General features: G+C 32.4%; 3 protein-coding genes across 7 annotated transcripts; 2 read left to right on the top strand and 1 right to left on the bottom strand.

The window, feature by feature from the left end:
• Positions 1–1,914: 1,914 nt before the first annotated feature.
• On the top strand, positions 1,915–6,985 carry LOC128190885 (zinc metalloproteinase nas-15-like). The gene is made up of 8 exons (XM_052863099.1): positions 1,915–2,071; positions 2,405–2,518; positions 3,272–3,397; positions 3,517–3,627; positions 4,518–4,625; positions 4,734–4,847; positions 4,931–5,071; positions 5,179–6,985. The coding sequence occupies exons 1-8, from the start codon at positions 1,993–1,995 to the stop codon at positions 5,205–5,207; spliced, it is 822 nt and encodes a 273-aa protein (XP_052719059.1). The 5' UTR covers positions 1,915–1,992; the 3' UTR covers positions 5,208–6,985.
• On the bottom strand, positions 5,479–20,596 carry LOC128190881 (delta-1-pyrroline-5-carboxylate dehydrogenase, mitochondrial-like). Of its 3 annotated transcripts, none has more exons than XM_052863093.1 (16): positions 20,486–20,596; positions 20,255–20,337; positions 15,566–15,782; positions 15,323–15,370; positions 14,492–14,647; positions 14,065–14,145; positions 13,545–13,616; positions 13,315–13,389; positions 12,381–12,568; positions 12,159–12,232; positions 11,374–11,615; positions 10,609–10,694; positions 9,695–9,761; positions 9,007–9,128; positions 8,637–8,755; positions 5,479–8,119 (listed from the first exon to the last, which is right to left on the bottom strand). In XM_052863093.1, the coding sequence occupies exons 2-16, from the start codon at positions 20,299–20,301 to the stop codon at positions 8,007–8,009; spliced, it is 1,707 nt and encodes a 568-aa protein (XP_052719053.1). In that variant the 5' UTR covers positions 20,302–20,337; positions 20,486–20,596; the 3' UTR covers positions 5,479–8,006. The 3 variants fall into 3 exon arrangements, with proteins under 3 accessions (XP_052719053.1, XP_052719055.1, XP_052719054.1); XM_052863095.1 differs by having other exon boundaries at positions 20,255–20,326; positions 20,486–20,549; XM_052863094.1 differs by lacking the exon at positions 20,486–20,596 and having other exon boundaries at positions 20,255–20,479.
• A 25-nt stretch (positions 20,597–20,621) lies between these two features.
• On the top strand, positions 20,622–25,435 carry LOC128190886 (uncharacterized). 3 transcript variants are annotated; one of them, XM_052863101.1, is made up of 9 exons: positions 20,622–20,626; positions 21,002–21,174; positions 21,744–21,900; positions 23,611–23,696; positions 23,834–23,940; positions 24,204–24,280; positions 24,826–24,912; positions 25,056–25,130; positions 25,276–25,435. In XM_052863101.1, the coding sequence occupies exons 2-9, from the start codon at positions 21,026–21,028 to the stop codon at positions 25,318–25,320; spliced, it is 783 nt and encodes a 260-aa protein (XP_052719061.1). In that variant the 5' UTR covers positions 20,622–20,626; positions 21,002–21,025; the 3' UTR covers positions 25,321–25,435. The 3 variants fall into 3 exon arrangements, with proteins under 3 accessions (XP_052719061.1, XP_052719060.1, XP_052719062.1); XM_052863100.1 differs by lacking the exon at positions 20,622–20,626 and adding an exon at positions 20,641–20,706; XM_052863102.1 differs by lacking the exon at positions 20,622–20,626 and adding an exon at positions 20,735–20,746.
• The last annotated feature ends 242 nt before the right edge of the window (positions 25,436–25,677 follow it).

The raw sequence follows: 25,677 nt of genomic DNA, 5'->3' as shown, positions 1-25,677 counted from the left end.
CTCACTTTTGATCTCAGTCTCACTTTTCAACCCTTTTGTAAAAGTGAGCTCGTCTAACTTTTATAACCCCGGGGGCAGGTGTAAGGGATAAAGTCACTTATAATGCAAGAATTTGTTAGTTTGTCATTTCCTTTTCTCTGTTTTATGTTCGAATGCTGTAGTTTGGGGTTTTGTTTTCTGTGGCATCAAAATAAATGATGAGGTTTTAGTGCGATTTAAACATATTGCCTTTTTCAATAGCAGAGACATAAACAATTCTACAATTTAAAAGACAACAACAGCAAAAAATCACAAATATCGTATGCACTAGTATACGGAAACAAAAACTAATTGGAAAGACAATAGGAAATTCAACAATTCCAGCATTTATGAAAAATGCAAAATCATATAAATATAATTATGACAAAGAAACTTTTTAGTAGCAACATCTTGTTTCCATAACATAACCAGGAGAAGGTGTTTCATAAATCTTCGAGTTTTTGTCCTTCTGTCCTCTGGTTTTATTTTTTCATTTCTAATTTTTTTCCCCATTACGTTTTTCTGTTCTCCATCTGACCAGGTCTAATTTTATAAACCTTCTATGTCTTGGCACGCAACAGTAGTCAGCCTTTTCATAATAGCAGTTTTGGTTTTTATACTTGAAAACTATATATGTTTTCTATTTCTTTTCTTTGCTATTTTTTCTATTTGGTGAGATATATCAGAAAAACTATCTGCCCTTTCACTTCTATTTTTCATTTGTTATTTCTTTATTAAATGTTCTGATATTGTACCCAGTCACTGTTCTTTTTAATGTTTACGAAGGATATTTGAGTTATGACTACAAAGATAAAATAAGGGTAACTTAATTCATAATTATAGATGCCAGAGCCAGGGGTTTTTACAGGAGACAAAATTACACGTACTTTTAAAATTAAAGCTGCTTGGTCCGATTTTTTCGTAATTACAGTATCAAAATTTTGTTCATACAAATCATTTATCTTACAAAGTTATGGACTTTCTCCTATTTACACCAGCAGAATCAATCTCCTTTCTAAGTTAGAAATATTCAAAGTAAATAAAAATAATTTCTCTTTGGGCAAACGAAAAAACAAACCAAAATACATCACGGGAATGTTTAGAAAAGGAAACCGCATGGTTTCGTCCCCCGAATGATTGGGATTATTCTACCCGCATGCTTTGCATCGATTGTAAAGAAAGCAGGCTTTAGAAATATTGGCGAACAAAACGTACACATGTTTATTTGTAATTTGTCTGATCATTTGTCTGACCATTTCGACCTTTATTTAAAGCGATGTCAAATTCGTAATACAACCAAACCCGTAATCGTCGTCAGGGGTGAAATTTAACATGAGGCGAAATAACGCGGTACCTTTTAATGTCGTATGTTTTGTTAGCAGATTTTGTACGTATTTTTCTTTATTGAAATTTGGCTTAATTTACTGGGTAAACAATTGCAATGTCTATTATTATACATATACTAAGCATAGCCATCGTTTAAAAGCGTGCATAAAATTTGGTATAAAATCGGACCAAGCAGCTTTAACTAAGAGTATTTTATATCCGGCAATGAAGGACAGATGATGTAAAAATGCACAGATTTAATTAGGGTACAAGTAGCTAGACGCGACTATTTTTGAGAACCAAAAACTTCCAAGCAAAAGGTTCAAATGTTTGCCAAAAGATAATGAAATCATCAGATACTTGATAAACCCTAATTGAACTTGATTATGTTAAGGTGAGCTCTGTCAAAAAATCATTTAATGATTAAAAGTAAATCCGGTAGCGTATAGTACTTTGAAACCTAGCTTCGGAACTATTTCGGCCGCCACCCTGCCTGATAACGGAAATGACCCAATGTGGACACACTAGTTAATCTGACCTAACCGTACTATACCCCATTGTACGGACTGGGGTGAATCAAATATTTTATCTTGACTGTCCTTGATTCTCCCAGAGTCTAATTATTGGTTGGAACAGGACAGACGCAAAATGAAGTTCGTTTCAGTAGTTTTTTTCATCGTCACATTTTGTCGATTTTCAAGTGCTTTTTTACTTGACGGTGTGGATGGTAAGGTTGTTTTTTAAATGTAAGATATGATACGTAATTCTGAATACATAAAATTCAGGGTTTTCTTCGTGGTATTTAAAGTAGATTTAGAGGGGAAAAAAGATCGTTGTCTTGATGTTGCAGAGAATTCAAATCCTTCTACGTGTTTTCATCTTAAAATTGAATTAAATTAAATTGATTTGAATAAAATCTCATACATGTCAATATATTTTGTGTGCTTTTAATCAATCAATTATTTCACTTTTCTCTAACTAACTTAAATGCAATACATGTATTTGAAATTGAGTTTCTTTTTATAAAATTGTATTATTTTTTTTAAATTTTCCTTTGAAGACTGTCAAGATGACCCGACACTGAAATGCTGGTACTACGAAGACTTTCAGTGCAAGGGGGTCTATGAGGCGTTTGCCAGATCACACTGTCCGCTCAGGTGTGGATACTGTCCAGGTAAAACAACTGAACTGAATACTTAATTTTCTTTGTTCTGTTTTGTTAATTATACTGTAAGTGTGATTTATTTCGAACAAACATTTAAACGGGATAAAATTAAGGGGGTTAAATAAATAAAAGTAAGATTTAAAAAAAATTGGTTAAAAACACGAATCCTGGATGATTGTATTCATGTATGTTATATTCTAGTAAAGGTTTTGTTTGGCGGGTTTTTTTTACTACCTCTTATACCATTCATTAATCCTTTCGTGTTGAACTTGATCTACAACTTGTTCAGTACATTTTGTTGGTTATTTTTATGCTGCCATGATTATATGAGTAGGTTGATACTGTATATATTGTATGTGCATTATTTTATACATATGCTTTTTTTAATTACATGTTTTAGTGTTATGAAAATATGATGTTTTGAATTTATTTTGCTTAAAACAGAAACATTTTAAAAACATTACTTCATTTTATCTATCATGGTCTACACCATCAACCAAATGAGTCGATCGTCGAGCATGCAGAATACATGATGTACTAAAGTAACAGTTAAAAATACGAAAAGTGGAGTTTTGATTTGATAAGAGGGAAATTTCCCAGTTCAAGTTCATGAATGTCCACCTTGTACAAGATAGACTGTACGAGGCGTCTAGCTTTATAAAGTTTTATAGTTGAAATGGTCTTGAAATGGTCTTGTAATGTCACATCAACAAATGTTAAATAATTGTTTTTTAACATTGTGCAATATTATACCAAATATAGGAAAATCAGCACCTTGTGAAGATAAGAATCCAGATTGTGCTGAATTTGGACAAGACGTGTGCGGAAACTCAAATTTTCAGGGATACTTACGGGAAAACTGCCGCAAATTCTGTGGATATTGCACAGGTAAGAACTTACGAAAACCCTGATCATATCTACTAGAAATTAACAATTGTTATTACAATTAAAATATCATTTAATTAAGAACACTATACTTAATGAACCGATCTGGGGGTTTTATATAGTGTCAACTACTTCCCCAACGACAAAGTCACCAGTGACGTCACCAAAGCCAACGACAAGGTCGATGACATCATCTTATACCAGAGAACCAACAACGCTGCCCACTGGCGCAGGTAAAACTGTCAAGACATGTGCAGATGTAAGGAAGTGCTGGGAACAACCTCTCTGGGAAATTAAAACTTATTAAATTATATTCCATTATAAAGTTAACAAAGATAACCCCCCCCCCCCTCCGGCAAAAAAGGAAAAAATAAAATCATCCGTTGGACACCCAAAGGGATAAATTTATGGACCCGAGCATGAAGATTGTAAAGATTGAGAGGCTGCTATCATCTTGTCTATTCCACCTTCGAGTTTCTAATAAGCTTCACTTAAGTCAGAGACACATTAAATTAGCAAAGATTAACATTTATGTATTTGCGTTTTATGTGTGTTATAGAGAAACATTATATAAATAGTGCCTGTTTGGGAGGGTAACAGTTGAAATTGACACCCCGAGAAAACCATTGTCAACCGACGCGAAGCGGAGGTTGACAATGGTTTTCGAGGGGTGTCAATTTCAACTGTTATCCTCCCAAACAGGCACTATTTATTTTGTTATACTGAATGTCTTAATTTTAAGAAAATTTACTGCTTTTATATAGGAATAACGTGAATTCTACAGCGAACCGTACGCGCATAATTTTCGCGCATGTAACATTTTTTAATGTTACCCGTTGCTAAGTGCGTTGCTAACGCTGAGGGTAATAGAAAATATTATTAACTGCGTCTTAACCAATCAGATTTCAGTATTTAACATGAAAGTATAACAATACTTTATAACATAACTTGATTACATGTATATGTAAGAAACAAAGGCAGAAGCCGTGGCCAACTGTCATCCTACCATCCCCTCCCCAACACCTCGCTCCAATATTGTAATGTATAAATGCATATCTAGGTCATTTAAGGGAACGTGTAATGAAATATGATTTGCAACACTGTATTGATAAATACTCCATAGATTGTCGAGACGTCAGGGACGATTGCCAGAACCATCTTCACGCATGTGCTGGAGTCTTCAAAACGTGGGCCATCAAAAACTGCGTGCGCAGCTGTGGATACTGCTTAAGTAATTTTTAAAAACTTATTTGTTTTAAATAGTATTTATCTAAAAAAAAGTAGTATTTAAAAAAAAAAAGAGACCGGAATTATTAAAGTATAATCTCATTTTCCGCAGATTCTCCCCCATGTGAGGATACGGTAGATTGCGTTCATTTGCCATCAACACTCTGTACCGATCCAGTGTTACAGGACTTTGCAAAAACGTCTTGCAGAAAATTCTGTAAATTTTGTAAGTAATGTATTGCCATTCATTAATACATACACCACAAAATGATTTATAATATAATTCATCAATGCAATGTACCTTTGTAGGTATTACTGACATGACACAATCTGTTAACATGACAACGAAACCCGTTGCCATGACAACACCAAAAGCGTCAATAGCGGTAACAACAACAATGGGAATAAAGGTTCCAACAAAGGTTGCCTCTACTGCATCATCAGCCAAAGGTATTTTCTTTTGCTCATATATAAGTTTAGAAATATTAGTAAGAAAGTTTAATATGCATAAATGCCATTCTTATTTATTGATATTATTTTTTTCATATATTTTGCAGATTTATCAGGAGCTGGTGTTTTAGGCTAATTATCCATTCTATATGGTTTTTTTTTAATTTGATATGTCCAGTCTTTTAAATAATCAAATGAGTGTAAATAAATGAGTCTATGATTCATCTTTTACTTGTCAATATGGAGAATGCACTTATAAGACTAGCCACAGCCAAAGAAAACATTAAAACACATTTGTATTGATTACCTGTACTTGTCCTTTTTAAAATACAGGATTGAGTTGTCATTATTAAAGAACAAAACAACTGCAAAAATATTTACATGCAAGAGAATAAAAAAAAACTTAATCCAAAATGTGAATTTATTCACTGCCATTAAACAAACTTGTAACACAAGGGAAACAAATATTTTATTTCTATTGTAGAACAAACTGTAATAACCCATCTAATGTAGATGTCCAACAAAAGCAAAAAAGCCCAATGATCTAAATTGTTCACATGATCAATCCAAAACGAAATTCTTCAACAATTTAAAAACATTTGATATAAATCTGCATTTTGCTGTTTCCATATTTTGCAAATTTTTGCTTTAAGATATCATAATTTCTTAACTACCTTTAATCTCTTCATGACCCCTTTGACTTAATAAATACGGTATATAATTCTCATCTCAATTGAAAAGTCTACTTTTCTATCAATTTTTGATGTCTCACATTAAAAGGAAATTGCTGATAATTATTTAAATTTTCTTTAGTAATCAAGCTACAATAATCAATTAGAGTAATTTTTATCATATGAATCAAGTTTTGGGGTTTTTTTTCTCATTCTTCTGTATGTATTCTGCAAAAAGGGGCTTTCACTAATAGAAGCGATTAATATCTTCATGGTATTAAATTAAATAATTGCTACTAGTTATTAGTTGTACAATACTTTATAAGAAAACTTCTAATTAAAGTAAAGAGAGACATATAAAATAATCAAGTATGTTGTTTTGAGAGCTGTAATTGGTGGTAAAGTCAAGTGTTTGATGCAAAAATCAATTCAATAAGTTAAGGCAACCATTCTTATTATAACCAGACATCACTTCATTCTTCATAATACACTTCATGTATTTCAATTAGATATCTTTACTTTCCAAATAATTTTTATTTCTTAAACTGCAGATGAAAATGAAACAGAAATTTAAAAAAAAAAAGTTAATTATTTTTACAAGGAATTTGTTCATTTCTTTCAGATGTCTAATTCACAATATGTTACAGCCATACCCATGTATACACATATAAATATCATTTCCTGTATTAAAATTACCATATACAGTGTATTACATGTATATACATGTTTCAAAAATTTCAAATTACCAGTAAAATAAATATTCAGAGTACACCATAGTAATATCATGGTTGTTTTTGGGTGTTTTTTTTAATAATGCCATCAGTTAGAATCATATTATACTGACCTACATGCAAAAAAATGTTTCTTTTAAATCAAAATGGAAACACCAGAGTTCCATAACATCTACAGACTTTAATATGTTTATCTTTTTAAATTTCTGACAAATGAAGACTGCTTTAAGTGAGGGGAATAGGTGCAATATTAGCAACTTCTTTTTTTATAATAATTTAATCGCCAGTTGACAGGATTATGGTACATGTAGCTTTTAAGAATGATGTAGTAATTTTACTATTTCAATTTTTTTTTCTAGATTTTGACAAAGGATTCTACTAACATTAACTGATATGACATTGAGACAATATTATATAACGTGAAATGGTAACAAATGCATTATGCTCCACAGTTCGTGCATGTACTTTCCTAACCAATTTAAGTTATAGCAAAGAAATCTCATAACAATTCAGGTAAAGATATACAAAAAAACTAATAAAATATCTCTTCAAAACAAAACAACAACAAAAAAATAAAATTGTAAAATCAGCAATATTATGTTTGATCACTTGAAAGCAAGCACTATGGAAACACTAAGTTTTTCATACAATAATTTCTGAAATAAGACCTTTTCAAGGATGCATAATTGTCCAGATTGACAATTTACTAACTAGACACAAAAATCAAATACATGTGTACATGTAACACACTTGTTCATATACTGTAGATTCCTCATTAAAAAGAATTAATACCCACATACAATTGTAAGGAGCAACCCTCTAAGATTTTAAAATCTCGCTTTTATTTTTTAGAACAGTTTTGAACAATATGAAATAATAGCAAAAAATTGGTGCTTGAGATTTTTTATCCTCCCGATTCTTACAAAACAGCGGAATTGAGGAATTTAAAGGTACTCGCATAAAATAAGAAATTCACAGTAAAATTACATTTTCCCCCATATTACACAGATTTTGATGATATGTTTCTCCTATCTAATTTTTTTATGGATTTCTATTCAATTTTAAAGTGCATTCATCAACACATTGTTATGTAAAAAAGAATCACACATTGTTGCCACTCAGCAATGTCATAAAAGAAAAAAATTTCAACGAATCATGAAAAGATGTAATATAAAGTACATGTACTTCACCATATTGTCTTTTTTTCTGCTTATTCTATCAAATTTGTCAAACCTGGTTTTATTGAAAACATTTTGAGCAAAAAAAATGGCATGATATTTTATGAAATAAAAAAAACACTGATACTAGAACAGTCATGTAAAAACACTGCAACAATTCAATACAAAATCTAATATGCATATTTTTAAAATAAAATGGAAGATGTAAAATATGGCTATATACCGGTATATAGAGAGGCTGAAAAATCTGCAAAGGTTTTCAGTTTGTTTTTTGTCTTTAAACCATTTCCCGTAATAAATATTTCATCAGTTTTGTTCAACGTAATGTGGAATTCTTCTCTTTCCTGGACTTCATCTACTTCATAGATGGTAAGAGCCACTCCTTGAGGGGAGTTTTGGTTTCCTTAACGCACTTCACAGATACAAACTTCATCAAGTAATGAGGACCCCCAGCCTTATCATTGGTTCCTGTAATAAAAAAAAAAAAAAATATACATTATACTTTTGACTCTTTCTTCATAAATCACATCGGGAAAAAATATTGTGGCCTTTCCAACTGTAAATTGCAAGATCAGTACAATTACAATCAGCTAGGACATGAAAAGATGAGGGAATAACAACACAAGATGGCAGAACAATAGACAATACAGTCTCCATGGAAACAAGATTGATGTCTGTCAGGCAAAGGGTTTTTAGGATACTAAATAGACAACACATATGTCTACTTTTCAATTTAAGCTCAACTGAGCCAAGTGAAAATAAAAAATATTCTCCAGACAAGGATTTTTCAAACTGAGGTTTCATGATCTTGTCCTTTGTTCCAGAAAATCCTTTTAAGAACGCAAACACTCTTCCTATGGGCACTGTATGGGTGAGGTTTGAGTGCAACTTAGCCAAAGGGAAAGGGAATATGAAATAAACGGATGGACATGCGGACTGATCAATATAGGATGCCTGCAGATCAAGTCCCTTCTGATTTTCTCACCTGACAAGCGGTCACCACCAAAAGGTTGCTGGCCAACTACTGATCCGGTGGATTTGTCGTTAATGTAGAAGTTTCCTGCTGACTCTCTAAATGTGTCCACTAATTCTTCTCTTGCTACACTAAAAAGTAAAACAGAAACAAGTCAATACTATCCTCAATTTAGATCTCCTTCTTTTTTTTTTTACTTTTTTTTTTTTACTAAAGATTGCAAATGACTATCATCTCTGAAACTTAATCACTTATACATACAATGGTCATAATGGTTTTCTCCAATTTTTAATTAAAAAAAAAAGAAGAAACTAGGATACACAGAATACTGATATATCATATATGAACAACATATATATTTTTATATTATACATGTACATACGAGTCTTTCACAAATATGGCTCCGGTAAGAGCAAAAGGTGAGGTTTTGGAAGCCATCTGTGCATACTTTAGGTATTCATCATCAGGGTAGGGAAACACTGACAGCACAGGACCAAAGATTTCCTAAAATAAACAAATCAAAGGTCAAATGAATCAAAGAAACAATGCTGCATTTCCTTGCATTTAATATCTTTCCCTTTTTAACCACAACTGAAAACAATAGGAGTAGCTTGTGGAAGTTTATTTATATAATGATATACATTTATATTGACCAAGTATGATTCCCTCTATTTCTTACGGAAACTTATCATTAATTCATAGCTCTACAGAAACAGCCAGACTGAAATCCGACTCAAATTCCCATAGGAGACGATTTGGCTGTTTCTTCTTGCCAGTGTACTAATGTACATGCATTAACAGTATTATTAAATTAAGTTAATTTTACTTACTTTTTACAATAAATTTTTAATTTGTTCAAAGAAAGATGTAAATATAAACAATAAAAGACTTTGATAAATCATGCAGGTTATGAAGGTAGCAATCTTTGCAGATCATTGCAGAAAAAATTTATATAACCCAATAACACAGGTTGTTGGGGTTGTTTGGCTGTAGAAAACTACTCTGTAGAAGTATATTGCAAAAACTACTCTGTATAAATCAATATCAAATATTAAATCAATTTTAATTACCTCTTGCATAATTTTATCTTGTGGATCAGAAGTCTCAATTACTGTTGGTTGAACGAAATAGCCTTGACTGAAAAAAAAACACCAATAAATCTCTGAATATACATGTAAAATATACCAAGCACATAATAAATGACGTTTTTATACAAATCAGTAATACAGTAAAACTCGGTTATAGCAAAGTCCTAGGGACCAACGGATTTACTTCATTATATCCGTAATTCGTGATATAATGATCGGATTGTGGGTCGAAAAATTTATATGAAGATAAATTTATTTAAAGAATTATGTTAAATAGTAGTGCAAATATTATAAAACTGAGAGAAATTGTTATATAAGTGTAAATTTCGTTATTATTAACTTCTACGGGACTCAAAATCTGTTTGCTATATCTGTAAATTCATTATATCTGAATTCGGTTTGTTAAGAATTTTACCAGGGACTCCAAAAAAACTTCGCTATATCCGAGAATTCGCTATATCTGTGTTTGTACTAAACGAGTTTTACTGTATCAATATTATAAGACAAGACAATCTGTTGCCAGCAATTAGAGTTAGGCCAGATCTTGTATAATTATACATGTATGTATTTATGGACTTAAAATGTGATAATTTTTTTTTTAAATTTTATCTGGCATTTTCAATCAAAACCTCTAGATGGTATTTCTAACAAAAATAAACCTTATTATTCAGTCTTATAAAACATTACTTGAAAATCAGGTTTGAATATTTACATTTCAGGAAGAACAAAATTCTTAAAAACAAGTAAAAGCATGCCTCCCTTAAAAAACATAATAAGTAATATAATATCAAATACATGAAGAGAAAAAAGCACATACATGAATTTTTTTATATGTATATAGTATAAATTTTAAGAGGCTTTGAGTACTATTCATTTTTTTTATTCATATACTGTACCTGTCATCACATTTTCCACCAGCCACAATGGAGAGATTAGGAGAATTCTTTGCATATTCAATGTAAGATTTGATTCTGTTGAAAGCCTATAGAAAAGGAAAACATCTTTAGGCCTATGTCATAATTTATAAATTAAATTAGAAATATGTGGTGTTAATTTAAACATCAATACAAAGTTAAATTGCTTCTGCTATTAAGGATTAATGACCATCTGATAAGATGGATTATCCTCGATCACCAAGATAACGAAATGTAGCTCCAATAGTTGATTACCAAACTGTGTAATAAAAAGGCAGTTTCTGTCAGATGAAAGAGCTCCCAAGTTGAACCAAGTTATTCTGATATATTGTACATTCCATATATTTCCAGAAATAATAATTTGTTTAAAGCAAAATTTAATTAAAGAGCAGACGAGCCTTAATGAAAATGACATCCTGTATAACAACATCAATTCTTTTGGAAAGAAAATGGCATTAAACGAGTACAATCTGTACAATTAATTCAATTAATACAATTCTGTAGAAGATGAAATATTCATTGAGGATTTAATTTCGTTATTTTTGTCGGCAGTATAAATCAACGAAATTAAATCCATGACGAATTTTTAACCCAAGTATCAATGAATACATAGAAATTACCATATGACAAAATTAAATGCCAATGAAATTTTATTTGGTTTAAAAAAAACAACAAAATTTTGACCAAGCGTAAATATGTGCTTCTACAGTAGTAGAACAAAAAATCTAACGATGCTGTCGCCCAAACCTTATCGTCTATCACAGCTGACAAGAAGATTTTGTTGTCCAGAGGTGAGCCCAGTTGGATTTCTTTGAGAATGTCTAGCATTTTCTGTTTGACTTCGGGCCAAATTGACTGAGGAATGTACATACGAGAGCAGGCTGAACACTTCTGTCCTCCGTACTCGAATGCGGACCTAACTGTACCAACAGCCACTGATTTCACATCCGCTGACTTGTGGACAAAATGGAAATTCTTTCCTCCACATTCTGAAATCAATCGAGTCCCATTGTGAATCTTAGTTTTTGCAGGCCTAGTGTAGCTAGATCATAATATACCACCTTAAAAATCTCAAAACAGCAATTTTCACCTTGAAATATTCAAGTACTAATATCTGTGTTAAATTCAAACATTGTAAGACATAGTCACACAGATTTTTTTTACAGGTAGTCATTGGAAATATGATGAATAGATCTTGAATATTGGGTGTAAACTAACATGTATAAGCATACAGAGGTACAAGTACAGTAATAACATGTTCCCTTTGACTTCAAACATATAATGACCTAACTTCTCTATTTCATAATTCCTACCAATACAGATTCAATACATTCCATCAGTACAGATAACATTCATTATTACATATTACTTTCCATTTTACAGATTACATTCCATTATTACAGATTACATTCCCAAAAGAAAAACGGTATGCATGTCAACAACAGATGAATTTACAGATCGATACATTCCACATTTAAATCTTTAAAATTGAATATGAGCAAGGAAAACAACAGACTGGCCATTCATTTTACCTCCAATCAGCCTTGGATATGAGACGTAGTTGTCTAGGTTTTGGGCAACAAGCTTCCATATTGTTTTAAATGTTCTGAAAAATAATAGTCCAAAAAAATATATACATAACCTATCCTCCCCTTCAAGCTTTTGGATCTAAATAAAAGCACACATTGATGTTTTCTAAACTTCTCCTAATAAATATATACATATACATGCTTATTTATGAAAATTTCCATTACCTGACACTACCAGTGAAGTTAACACCTGCAAGATGTGGCGATTTTGTGATGACATCACCAAATACCGGTCCATCAGCAGGCACAAAGTTAATGACACCTGGAGGTAGCCCCGCCTCCCTGAAGATTTTAAACACTGTGTAGTTAGACAACATGGCAGTGTCCGATGGCTTCCATAGGCTTACATTACCCTGGAAAATTAATGAAAAATTAGAGAGATTTCTAAAAAAAAAATTTAAATTACCTTAAAATTACCTTTCACTAAGATCATGGTTACAAATATCATGAAAAACAATAGAATTTGTAGTAAAGATTCAATATCATTAAGAATCTTAATAAGAGATGAAATAGGAACAAAATAGGCAAAAATATATGAAAAATGTGTTTCCTGTTCTAAATTATGAAAACTTATCCCACAATTTTAAAGAGACTTGGACACGATTTGAGATCAAAATTTTATTTTTAAGTCTTATAGTTGTGTACAAATCATGAAATATATATAGAATTACCATTTTTTAGACAAAATGACATGAAAAAACAATTTAAACTAATTCAATATCTTCATAAATATTATTATCAACAAAAGAAAGTTACATTTGATTAAAACTTATCTGTATCTTGCCTATAACTTAATATTTGACTTTCAAATTTTGACATAACATAATAAACTTCTACATTTATCATTATAAACATTGAAAATGAAAAAATAAAATTTGAAAATTTTAAGTCAAATCGTGTCTAAGTCAGCTTTTCTAGGAGCATTCATTTTTTAAATATTGGTTTCACAATTAATCTTTGCCTGTTAATTCTAACAACGAAACGTAAAAAACAAAATTTTTACCCTTTTATACTCAGATCCTTTATTTTTTTTACTCAGATCCTTTATTTTTTAAAGACTTGAATACAAAACACAATGTTTAACTTATTTCCACCTTACCATTAAAGCTGGAGCGGAGCATAGGTGACCTCCAATAGCAGTGAAGTTAAACGGCGTGATCGCTGCCCAGAAGCCCTGAATCAGAATTCAGACAATTATTGATTGAATTCACACTATTTGGAACACCATTTACACGTGTATATCAAAACAATGTACATTTTGTAATTTTAGTACATGCATTATATTGTTCCAATCAAATCAATCAAAAATTTGTACAGAAGGGCTGTTACCTCACATCCACGGTAGATGGCAGAATTGTTTACACTTTCACTGGGACTAAGAGGTTGGTATCTAGTAATATCCTGTTTCAAATAATCAAGATGAATTATGAGAAATAACCTCTAAATGGCAGATCCCCTCCCCATTCCTAGTGTTTTAATTTTACAGTGTGGAATTCATGAGAAAATAAGCACATGTCCGAATAAAATTAGTAACCAACGTTTAAAAGATAAAAATAATATTGTTCCCCTAAGAATTTTGTGAGGTAATACAGTGTATATCAGTTAAAAACAAACAAATATCAAAGATATATGTAGCTCTTTTGGCTTGAATTCAAGTCAATCTCCTGAATCCGTTGCCAAAACAACTACCAGCAATGCATTAATTTGAAAAAAGACTGAATAAACAAAATAATAAACACTAATAATGATTGCCAAATCATGTCTGGGCAATGAAAAGTGGCTCAATACCAATGCATGACTGTGATAGAGAAAAGCTGTTGATGAATATTTAATTTATTGGGTGACTCACACGAGAGAACTGGCAGTTGAATCGTAAGAAATCAACAAGCTCTGCTGCTGCATCTATCTCTGCTTGCCATATATTCTTTGCCTGTTTTATTAACACAGAAAAAAAATATGTAAGTTAAATAAACATATATAAAGATTTATTGAAATCTTGGCAACTAATCAATACTTTGGCACAGTGATTTTTTATTTTCATAATAAATACTGCTTCATTATTCCTTGAGATTGAAAATTTGTGGGTTTAATACTGATATGCAAATTTTATGTCGTCAAAAAATAAAAATAAATTACATGAAATCCATACAGAATATGAAATACTGTACAATTCATGTACACACCATTTTAAAATGCTTTCACTGTTACAAAATATAAGAGATGATATGACAAGTTTAACAGTGGACTGGTGTTTAGTTTAATCAAATAGAAGATACCTGGCCTAGCATGGTTGTTGCCATGACATCCATCCTTTTCTGCTTGCTGATCATTTCAGCAGCAGTCATGAAGATTTCCGCCCTCTTCTCCAAAGGAGTTAACTCCCATTGTTTTCTGGCCTTGAGAGAATTGTCTATTGCTTTCTGGATGATATCCTATTACAAACACAGGCACCATACAGTGATAAAATTTGGTTTTTTAAAAATGGTGTAGTTTTGCAAAAATCACATATATATAATGACACATGTAGTTATACATGCCAATAGTTGTTGACTTTTGACAGCTAAAAACTGTTGAATGGTTGTTCCTAGTAAGCAATAGGACAAGATTTCTTTGTTTGAAAATTTTCATTTGAAATTCTACAACAATGCAGTGAAAAAATTTCTATAGAAATTTAAAATATTTTGAGGAAAAAAAAATATCATGCAGGTTTTTTTTAAATTTCTCATCATAAAAAAGCCTTTCAAATCCGGTTTTAATTCTCAAAAGATGTGCACTGTTATCAAATGTACAAAATAAAATTCATTCAATTTAGCATGTTCAATTGAACACCAAAAAATCAAAATTTAAAACAACTTGTGCTTTTATAATTCTATGTTTCTTTTTCATCAAAATAATAATTATTACTTCAAAAATTTTAATCGGACCCAAAGTGATCCAAAAACATTTTAGTAGATTGAAGCAGATGGTTGTCAGGTTTTGAAATGAGTTATAATAAAAAGCAGAAAACTTTGGATATTTCTGTCTGTACCGGTATTATATCATCATTATGTAATAATCTATTCTCAGACTGGTAGCCTTAAAATACATGCAAAAAACATATCACTTACTGGTGTTGCATAATAAAACTTGGCTGTTTTCTTCTGATGATCAAAAGGCTACAAAAAAATAAAGTAATGTATATCATAAACCTTACATTTCTATGTCTTCTCATACCAGTATTCTTACTTAAAAACCAACCCACAAAATAATAATTTTAAAGATGTCAGAATTTCAAAACTCAGTTGGATTTAAAAAAATCTTCTTGCAGAAAAGGGTAGATTTTGAGTAGCAAAGGATATGATAGCCTTTACCATAACTTGGTATCGCACATCCTTGGTTCTGAACTCTTCGTCTCCGATGACAATGGGGATGTCGGTGGTTGTATCCTTATATTTGTTCAGAGCTTCATACAACTGCTTCCTTTCTGGTGAGTCCGGCCCATAGCTAGGCATGGGTTCATTAGCAGCAACGAAACTTTCAAAGTCATAGTTTTGTATCAAAGAACTGGCCCATCTCACATGCTGAAGTCTGAAACACAGATTTCAAGGAATTGGCAAATTTGAATATTGTTATGTTACCACCCCCCCCCCCCTTCCTCACATAGTGTCTGAAAAGAATCATTACAATGCTGACTTGAACTTGTATATGACCTACCAATCCAGTTAAACGGTGACCACTTTGTCTCCCTAAACCTAAACCTAAATCTGGTTCAACAGTGCATGACCACTTTGTCACCCTAAGCCTTAAAACCTAAACCCTTAACCTACCGTAAATGCCATACAAGATACTTAAATGGCATTTGTGAATAATAAAATTTATACAAGTGGCATCATTTCCCTTAGTCTAGCATCAATTTTCTTCTTTTACTGTTCCAATAAATGTAAATTTTGACAATAATTCCTACTAAAATATCAATATCTGAGATACATTACTTCTCAGTTATAATAGAGGTGGTCATATACCGGTATTCAGTATTTCAGAATCATTGAAAGTCAGAATCAAGTCACATCATTGATATACAAGTACGCAGTCTTATACAGTGTGTATTAACAAAGTGCCATATTTTAGCTCAGTTTTTTTTTTTTAAATAAATTATATTTTTGGGAATGGGGTGGTGGGGGTACGGGAGGGTGGGGGTGTCCTTTTAACTCATGATTTAACCAAGATGAGTAAACATGAAGTCACTATATGTCAGTCAGTCAGACAATACCAACAATCATTTTCATTACTGATTAATTACCATATTCAAGAGTTGATATTTAAGATTTGCTCTATATATACATATACTCTCTAAGATCAGAATACAGAACGTCAAGTTAACCAGGTGAATGATCTTAATACACTTTTAGGTTGAATGAACAGCATCTCTGTGCATGCTGTCTTAGCTAGTGATCTTCCACTGAAAATATAGGTCAACCAAGATCATTCACTTCACTATATAACCGATATATTCTTAAGAATGATTTCATGCATAGAGCAAAATTACAAGTAATTTTTTTGGTTCCAAAATGGTTCTTTCTAACACTAGTACTGAATTTATTGTCAAAGTCTCTTGCAGGATGTATTATTATGTCCAACATTGAATACACGTGTAACATCATGTATTGGTGTCATGCATAATCAGAAAATATTAACTGAAATTTCAAAAAAAGATGGAAAAATTTAAATATCTTTTCTGCAACCTTCATCAGACACCAGTCATCCAAGAAGAAGCTAATGATATAACCAATGTCGGTTCTACATGCTATTTGGTAATAGAAATCAATAAACATCAAAATTATGATAATCGAATGCATGTGCATGTATTTCTAACGGACACTGTTATAAATTTATAATTAAAAATGCAATGTTGGGAGAGAGCAGGGGTATCAGATGGATAATATCTTACAATTTTTTCCTTGTGAAACAATAGAAATTTCTTCATTAACCAAATACAGCCATTTATGAATTCACCACCCTAATGCTCAGAGTGAGAGAGAGAGAGAGAGAGAGAGAGAATCTTCAATGTGTCATTATTTTTACAATATGCTAGTGTGATGGTCATACTGGTTCATTTGCTGGCACCAAAGAGGGCTCAGTTGGTAGAGAACCTGAATTAAAAGCACTTACACAGGTTTGCATCTATAGTCTGTGTCAAGGTACTTATGCTGCACATTTTCTTTTCATATTTTCATATACAACATGTATTTAAAAATACATGTACCTCTGGGTTCAAACGATGTTCATTCAATAGTATAATAATATCCCAAGAGTCCCCCTTTGAAACGCCTTTCTAGCTTGTCAGTTTTTAATACACGGCTAAAATTAGTCTACAGGGATTTTCATATGCAAAAGAGATAAAGGTATACCCAAATGATAACGTCGAAAAATTTTGCAAGGTATTCCATGTAACTTTCGAATGAAGAAAAGATGTAAACATTCCCCATTTATATAAATCTCCGAAAGAAATCAGTTTCTGTTTCTGTGAATTTTTCGGAGTGAAAAACGATAATGTGTCACCTTGTCCCTTTCATCGATTTCAATTGCACTTGTTTCACAGGTATGTGTATTTTTATCAAAAATCGTCCAAATGTGGAGCATAAATATCTTGGGACAGACTTTAGGCCTCGAGATTATGAAGCAATTTTAGAACTAATTATAAGTCCAAATTTCAATCATTCATAAAATGAAAAATAATATATCACAAAATTATACCCTTAAAAATTTTAACTTTCAAAACATACATGTAGTAAGGAGACACATTTAAATAGTTTTTCATTTTTTTTATTTTTTCAATCAAAAGACAATAAGACAGTGGACAAATTTTGACTAAAGTCTAAGACTGCTTCATGCATGAAAATAGAGAGATTAGATGCAGTGACCTACCATTGGAACTGATTGTTTAACTCCTGCCAAGGAATTAAAGCTCACATGTTGACCTTGAACGGCAATGTTATCGAAGGGGATATACAAAGGAAGGGTAAGGTACCCAGGCCTGAGTGCACCTGACAAGAGATTCATTGGGCTGACAGGTTCAACTCCCGTTCTGATCTATCATTATATAAATAGTGCATGTTTGGGAGGGTAACAGTTGAAATTGATGCCCCGAAGAAACCATTGTCAACCGACGCGAAGCGGAGGTTGACAATGGTTTTCGAGGGGTGTCAATTTCAACTGTTACCCTCCCAAACAGGCACTATTTATTTTATTATACTGAATGTCTTAATTTAAGAGAATTTTTTTACTACTTTTATATAGAAATGACATGAATTCTACGTCGAACTGTACGCGCATGTAACAATTCATTGTGTTACCCGTTGCTATGTGTGTTGCTAACGCTGAGGGTAATAGAATGGATTATCAACTGCGTCTAAACCAATCAGCTTTCAGTATTTATCATGAAAGTATAATAATATATACTGTAAATCAACAGTAATTCACGACGACCTTAATGCTATTGCGATTCAGCTGTGATGGTCTTATTTTCATTATCAGAATGGACAGATTATCCAGAGAATAATAATATACCGCACTACAAGAGACATTTGAGAGCTGGTTAGCAGCGAGAAATTTTTGCAACCACAAACCTCTTGTGAACTTTGCAAAATTTTCTGATAAGTGAATAAAAGTTGGTTTACAATACATTTTCATGTCTGTTTGTTGTAACGTTTGGTTTTTTAACAATGTCCTAATTGCATCATATATAGTCCAGGTGTAATCATGCATGTTTGTTTTCCCTCGGACTGAAATGTCACATTTTCATTGGATTAAACATGGCACGTGATTGCCTCATATATCTTTATGTAGGTTTGTTGAGGATTAATATTAGGCAATATGGCCGTCATTGGCCGCCGCCTCACCTACTCATCTCGATTATTCATATTATTTAATACAGAAATCGTGTTCAGTAAGTCCTACAAATATTTAGAGTAGTGGCCCTTTGGAATTATTTTTAAATTAGAGTAGTTGCCCTTTGAATATTGATGTCACATTGTTGTGTCTGGAGCAGAACAAAATGGCAGCGTCTAACGGTGTTAAATTTGCTCAAATCTCTGCAGAGGTTTAAAATTGAATAGCAACAAAACATTGTAAGTAATATGGGTGAAGCGAAGATTTTGTAAAGCGTATTTGAAAGGTGGTATTGATAATTTTGTTTAAATGAGTTTAATTGGACGAGATGTAAGGCATCTTGTACATGTATGGCTTTGCGTGGATCACCGCTATTTATCAATGAATATGTCGCTTGATAGTCCTCGGTAAAACAAAACACTTATTAGGTTAGTTACTGACTCACTACGGAAATATATTGGGTTGATCAATCTCACAGACGGCTCGGCTTCGCCTCGCCATCCATGAAATTAATCAACCCAATATATTTCCGTAGTGAGTCAGTAACTAACCTAATAAGTAATAATATATGCACAGTAGAGTGTAACTTTATATTAAGAATCATTATGATAAAAAATATTAAAAGCTGTACAATAAAGCAGGGTTAATTGTCTCTAAAAATTGAAGTAGAAGGAAGAAACAATAGAAGGGGGTCTGGGGGTCTGGCTTATATCTATAATAGATTGTGTTTGAAATACAATAATAGCCGGGTAATTACGTCATCATAGTTGGGGGAATCCCCCCCACCCCCGGGTCTTAGAGACAACCCTGAATAAAACCATGAACCTATCAACCCCTTCACGGTAACTGCGGTACTGCTCTTTTGCAGGGCAAAATGACATAGTTTGGTGAAATATGACGTAACGATAATTGTTTCATTTACGTCATTTAATTATCTACCTACTGAAATTTCGTCAAAGTATATCATTTTGCCCTGCAAGATAGCAGTACCGCAGTTATCGTGAAGGGGTCTATTGGTTTAAAAATCTTTAACATGTTTAACCTCTAGTCCTTGGGATATGTTTACCATCATGTTTCATGTCAAAATGATATTCATGTACCTTCAAATGCAGCTAAATATCAGCAAATAAAAATGTGTTTAGCCCCATACAACAACAATACCCAGTACTTACCGAGATGAGGAACGGAGAAAATTCTGAAGAAGCCGAATGTTGTTCATTCTTCTACTCGCGTGTGTAGGTCGTCTGTTCACCCCCTAATGATAATTATACACGAAATAAACTACAAAAATAGTGCAACAGTAAAATTAACTATTACTCTCTTATGTTATTGTTAAAAGGTATGATAAATATTTTGTCCAGAAAATAGGTTATCAACGTTATGTTTCCAGGATCATGCCTTACCGCAAATGACGTTTTCCTACAAACAGCAAAATGAGGCGTGTGTGTTACACACCAATAGAATCTCTTTTTATGTTTTGACCTTGAACTTTACTGCCCAGTATTAACAACAACAGACAGGCGTTCAAAGAAAACATTAAGATAGTAAGTAAATAAAAGCCATAAGGTCTTTTTGCATGAGTGGGTGAAAAGAATAAACAGGATTTTCTATCGGAAATGAAAAAGTAGGTCACTAAATGAGGACAATCATGGGTGAAACTTTAGGTGGGCCGCTGTGTTTATAAACAAAATAAACATTCAGGCCACCATAACAGCATAATTTCATGTTGTTTTAAATCTGTTGAGAAGAATAGTTAGGTTATTTCTGCTGAGAAGTAGAAAACATTTTTATCTAAAAGATTATTGTTATCTTACAAGCACTTGTTCATAACATATAATTTATTTTTTATTTTATATAGCTTGTTGAACACATTTACATGTAATGCACTTGTCATGATTGTTGTGTATTTTATTTTGTAGACCAAACAAATCAATGGTTGCAATATGACTCAGGGTACCAGGGACCGATTTAAATCCCTCCCGGACATAGAATGGCTGCCTCCCTATTTCCTCACCCCAAGGACGGCCCCAGGGGGCATCCATCTAAAGAAAGTGGTGTTCCTTGGCTATACTGACATGGCTGCTGCAGGAAGGTTTCTTATTTTAAATTAACATAGACTGCACCACAATCACCTTTTGCATGAAGGGAATGTAATTCAATAAACAAAAAAACTAAAATTGAAAACAGCAAGGCAGAATAGCGTAATATTAATATAGTCCATCCTTAATTTTTTTTATAGGACTTGTTACACTATGCTTAATCTTACACTGTTATTAGTCTTTCTCGTTATACTGATAACATATTTGGTAAAATTCATCTTCACTTGCTGAGGGTTTAAGATCCACTCTGCTCCTTTACGGGTGGAAAATTGTAAAGTCTTGGCTAGCAAAGATGGGTAAAATTACAAGAGCTTTCTTCATGCACTGTAATGGCCAGCCTTTACATTTTACAGTTTTAAGGACTTTTCTCTGTACAGTTATCATTCCAGATATTTATCCATGGAAGTTTTCAAACTCGTAATCTCATTCATTTATTTAATCTTTACCTTAAAATCTTTTTTATTAGTATCTGTGAATTAATTAAGTGCAGTGCTGTTTAAATAGGTACATGTAATTGAGGTATCTATTCAACTTTAGCTACCATCAACTTTTTCTGATTTAGTCGAGCCTTGTTTGGACTCAGTATGGGCAAGGAGTACGAGAGTGTGGATATCAGAGGCCTGGAGTCTGTGGAGATGGTGTGTAGAAGGGCGGAGCCTGAAGAGGCCACAGAGAGGAAACTGGAGGCGGTGCAGATACTTCACTGTAAATATGAAGAGGTGAGGGGAATGTAAGGTATTTATATTTTTATGACCCCCTTCAAAGAAAGGAGGGCATATTGCTTTGCTGCTGTCTGTCGGTTGGTCTGCTGGTCCGTCCACAAACAGTTTCCGTTCATTTTCTTCACAGAGGATGAACATATTGAAATGAAATTTGGTATACAGGTTTATCATGATAATATCTAGGTCAAGTTTGACATTGGGTCCGATCGAGCAATTTTTGACAGAGTTATATGGCCCTTGTTAGTAGAAAAATTCCAGTTATTTACAGTTTCAGCTCATTTTCTTCGCAGAGAATGAACATATTAGAATGAAATTTGGTATACAGGTTTCTCATGATAATATCAAGGTAAAGTATGATATAAGGTCCGATCAAACAATTTTCGACAGAGTTATGGCCCTTGGACATAGAAAAATTTCCGTTATTTGCAGTTTCCGTTTATTTCCTTTGCAGAGAATGAACATATTAGAATAAAATTTGGTATACAGGTTTATCATGATATTATTTAGGTCAAGTTTGATATTGGGTCCGATCAAGCAATTTTCAACAGAGGCCCTTGGATGTAGAAAAATTTTTGTTATTTGCAGTTTCCGCTCATTTTCTTCACAGAGGATGAATATATTGGAATGAAATTTGGTATACAGGTTTATCATGATAATATCTAGGTCAAGTTAGATATTGGGTACGATTGATCAATTTTCGACAGAGTTATGGCCCTTGGACGTAGAAAAATTCCAGTTATTTGCAGTTTCTGCTCATTTTCTTCGCAGAGGGTGCACAATTGATATGAAACTTGGTATACAGGTTTTTCTAAATAATATCTAGGTCTAGTTTGATTTTGGATATGATAGAGCAATTTTCGATAGAGTTATACCCCTTGGACTATTATTTGCAGTTTACATTCATTTTCTTTGTGGATGTTTCCAAGGGAGGGGGGCATAAGTGTTTCACAAACATCTCGTTTTCTTTTGAGGGGAGGAAGGCAGTGGTTTGTGTGATCTATGAAATATGGGGAAGTGTGGGGGTGGGAAGGGGGGCTCCAAGGGTGCACAAATTGTTTGTTTTTCATTTTTTTTTTTTTCACATTTTACTACGATATATAGATAAAAAAAAATCATGCGATGTTAAAACCTTTTAATGTATATATTTGTGTTGTAATAACTTTCACAGTATTGACTAACTTGGATTAATATGTGTTGTCGTTGCAGTTAAATGAACCCAGCACAAAATTGTGTAATGTAACCCCTTGATGCCATTCCACCCATACTTATCAAATGTCTCTATATTGATATGTTGTGTAAATATGATATTGAAGGTAAGAATTCAAATTTTATGATACATTTGTCATTAATTTTCATCATTTGATCAGAATTACAGTGAAATCCTATCCACATCATGCTAATATTTTTCATGGAATACTGTTGACCAATTTTTATGAGTGTGATAGATATCTGTTTTCAGATTAAGGTTGCTTGAAGATATTTCGATCCTTCGATCGTTATCCCTTTTTCGAAAACGGAAATGACTTCTTTTGATAATTTACATTTATTAATGATTTTCAACTGGTTTCTCTTTACATTTCTGTTTTTGACAATTTATGTTGCTGATTTTCAACTGCGTTCTCTTTACAGTTTACATTTCTGTTGACAGTTTACGTTGCTGATTTTCAACTGCTTACTATCTGCAGTTCACATTTCTACTTTTGACAGTTTACGTTGCTGATTTTCAACTGCATAATACCAGCCTCTGTTTGTCACCATGTTGCAGACAAAATCCTCAGCCTTTGTAAAGAAAGGTCTGTGTCTAAATGAAGTTATATCAGATGTTAAAAGTTTACTGTCACATCTAAGAACCTTTTAATGCTATTATGTTGAACAAGCTTTACTAAATTAAAAACAATTTAATAACTCTGTATGTTAACGTGTGTTTTAGTAATGTGAAAAAGCTGGTGATTCTGACTACACAGAAGATTTTACAGTTGGATGAGTTTGACGATGACGTGATGCCAATATATGAAAATGCTTTCAATAGTGATCCAGGTTGGTTTATTAAAAATGTTCAAAATCTGATATTGAATCATATCTCCCTCTCTTTCTCTCTCTCTGTGATGTAAAAAATTGAAGTAATGCAGAGAAAATTTTCATTTGAATGCCTATTCATCATTTAATTAATTCTTGAATAGTGTATGCTTACTTACTGGTTCAAAATCTTATAATTGTTTTCTCTCACCATAATATAAATGTACATGTTTAACGAATTGCATTCTACTGTATGAATTTACTACCATGCATTTGAATTTTAGTCACAAAACACCAGCAATTCCCTAAAGATACAAAGATTGTGGATCCATTTCTGTCCTCATTGATTCAGATGATACAAGTTCGTGTCCTCAAAATTCATAACTTATCTGAAAAGTAAACTTGTTGTTACTTCATCATATATTTAAAAATAATGCCTACTGATTTTCATTGCTGCATCTCTTTTGCGGAGGGTTATGTAATTTGCATTTTCAAATGTACCGGTAATCAAATAAAGATTTTGAGGGGGGGGGGGGGGGGGGAAATGAAAATGAGCCCTTCTAAAGGTTGTAGCACCTTTTTGATAAGAATCTAAAATTGAATCAACAATTTACATAAGTTGAAAATTTTTTATAAGTATTTTTATTTTGTATACAAAAAAAAAAACCAAAGGATTATGTAACAAAAATGTTTTAATCATTTTTATCATATTTTATGCTGATATTTTTACATCTGAATTACAGTGTCTCCATGTTGTAATATACATGTACTGTCATAGAAATAAAATTGTTTGAGTCGATTAGTGTGAAGGATCTTTTAAATGGGATTTGTTTTTATTATAATGCTGGTATACCATTTTAAAGAATAGTAATGACTGCATTAACTTGTGTTCTATTCTATCTATAGTTTGATGATCTACCTTGTCATATTTTCACATCTCCCGGTCACAAGGCAACTCCTGGCCCAGCCAATGACTATGACGGATCATGCCAGGTACAGTACATTGTACAGAATATTTAATGTGATGCATAAAAAAAAATGAAAAATGGAATTAGTAATCAATTTAAAACACTTTTTGTCAAAAGAAAATGACAAGTGAGAAGTAACCTAATGTTTAACCATAATTCTTTAAACAGGCGATTTCTCAATTTCACGCTGTGTTGAGAAAGTGGTCCAGACTACATTTTGATGAGAAATTCAGCAAATCTTTGGTGACTATGTTTTACCAATAAGATTTCGAAAGATTGATTTGAATTTAGAATCAGTAGTTTAATATAAGTACTTGTAATTCGTCTCAGACTCTCGGTACACATTGTTCTTCCCGAAATTAACCTGACATTTTATATCTAATTTCAGATCTACAGAGAGCCTGGATCCGATTCTGATATGATGTATGTTTAAAACCTGTGTGATACTTCCAGCGGTCCTAAAGATAATTTCAGCTGAAACTGTTAAATTTTTAGAAGATGAATACCGGTACTTTTATAAGAAAAATTAATAAATATTGTATCATAAGTATTGTATTTTTTTTCACTATGGCTTGACTTACATAAACCAACTTTTAATTGCATGCAAGAAATTTTTGCAAGGCTTGCGAGAGAATCGTTAACTTGTCAGGAATATTCAACACTGAGAACCATTCCTCAAATGTCTTGAGCATTTTATTTTCCAGATAACGAACATTTTGGTCGCAAAAATAAGTGGCCGGGAACAAGTTTATATCCAGTACATCACAAAATAGAGGCAAAGCAAATAAAA

The sequence above is a fragment of the Crassostrea angulata genome, chromosome 6 (assembly GCF_025612915.1).
Source record: "Crassostrea angulata isolate pt1a10 chromosome 6, ASM2561291v2, whole genome shotgun sequence".
Classification (NCBI taxonomy): Eukaryota; Metazoa; Mollusca; class Bivalvia; order Ostreida; family Ostreidae; genus Magallana; species Magallana angulata.
The sequence above is the reverse complement of the archived record's forward strand: the minus strand, read 5'-3'. Positions and strand labels throughout refer to the sequence as shown.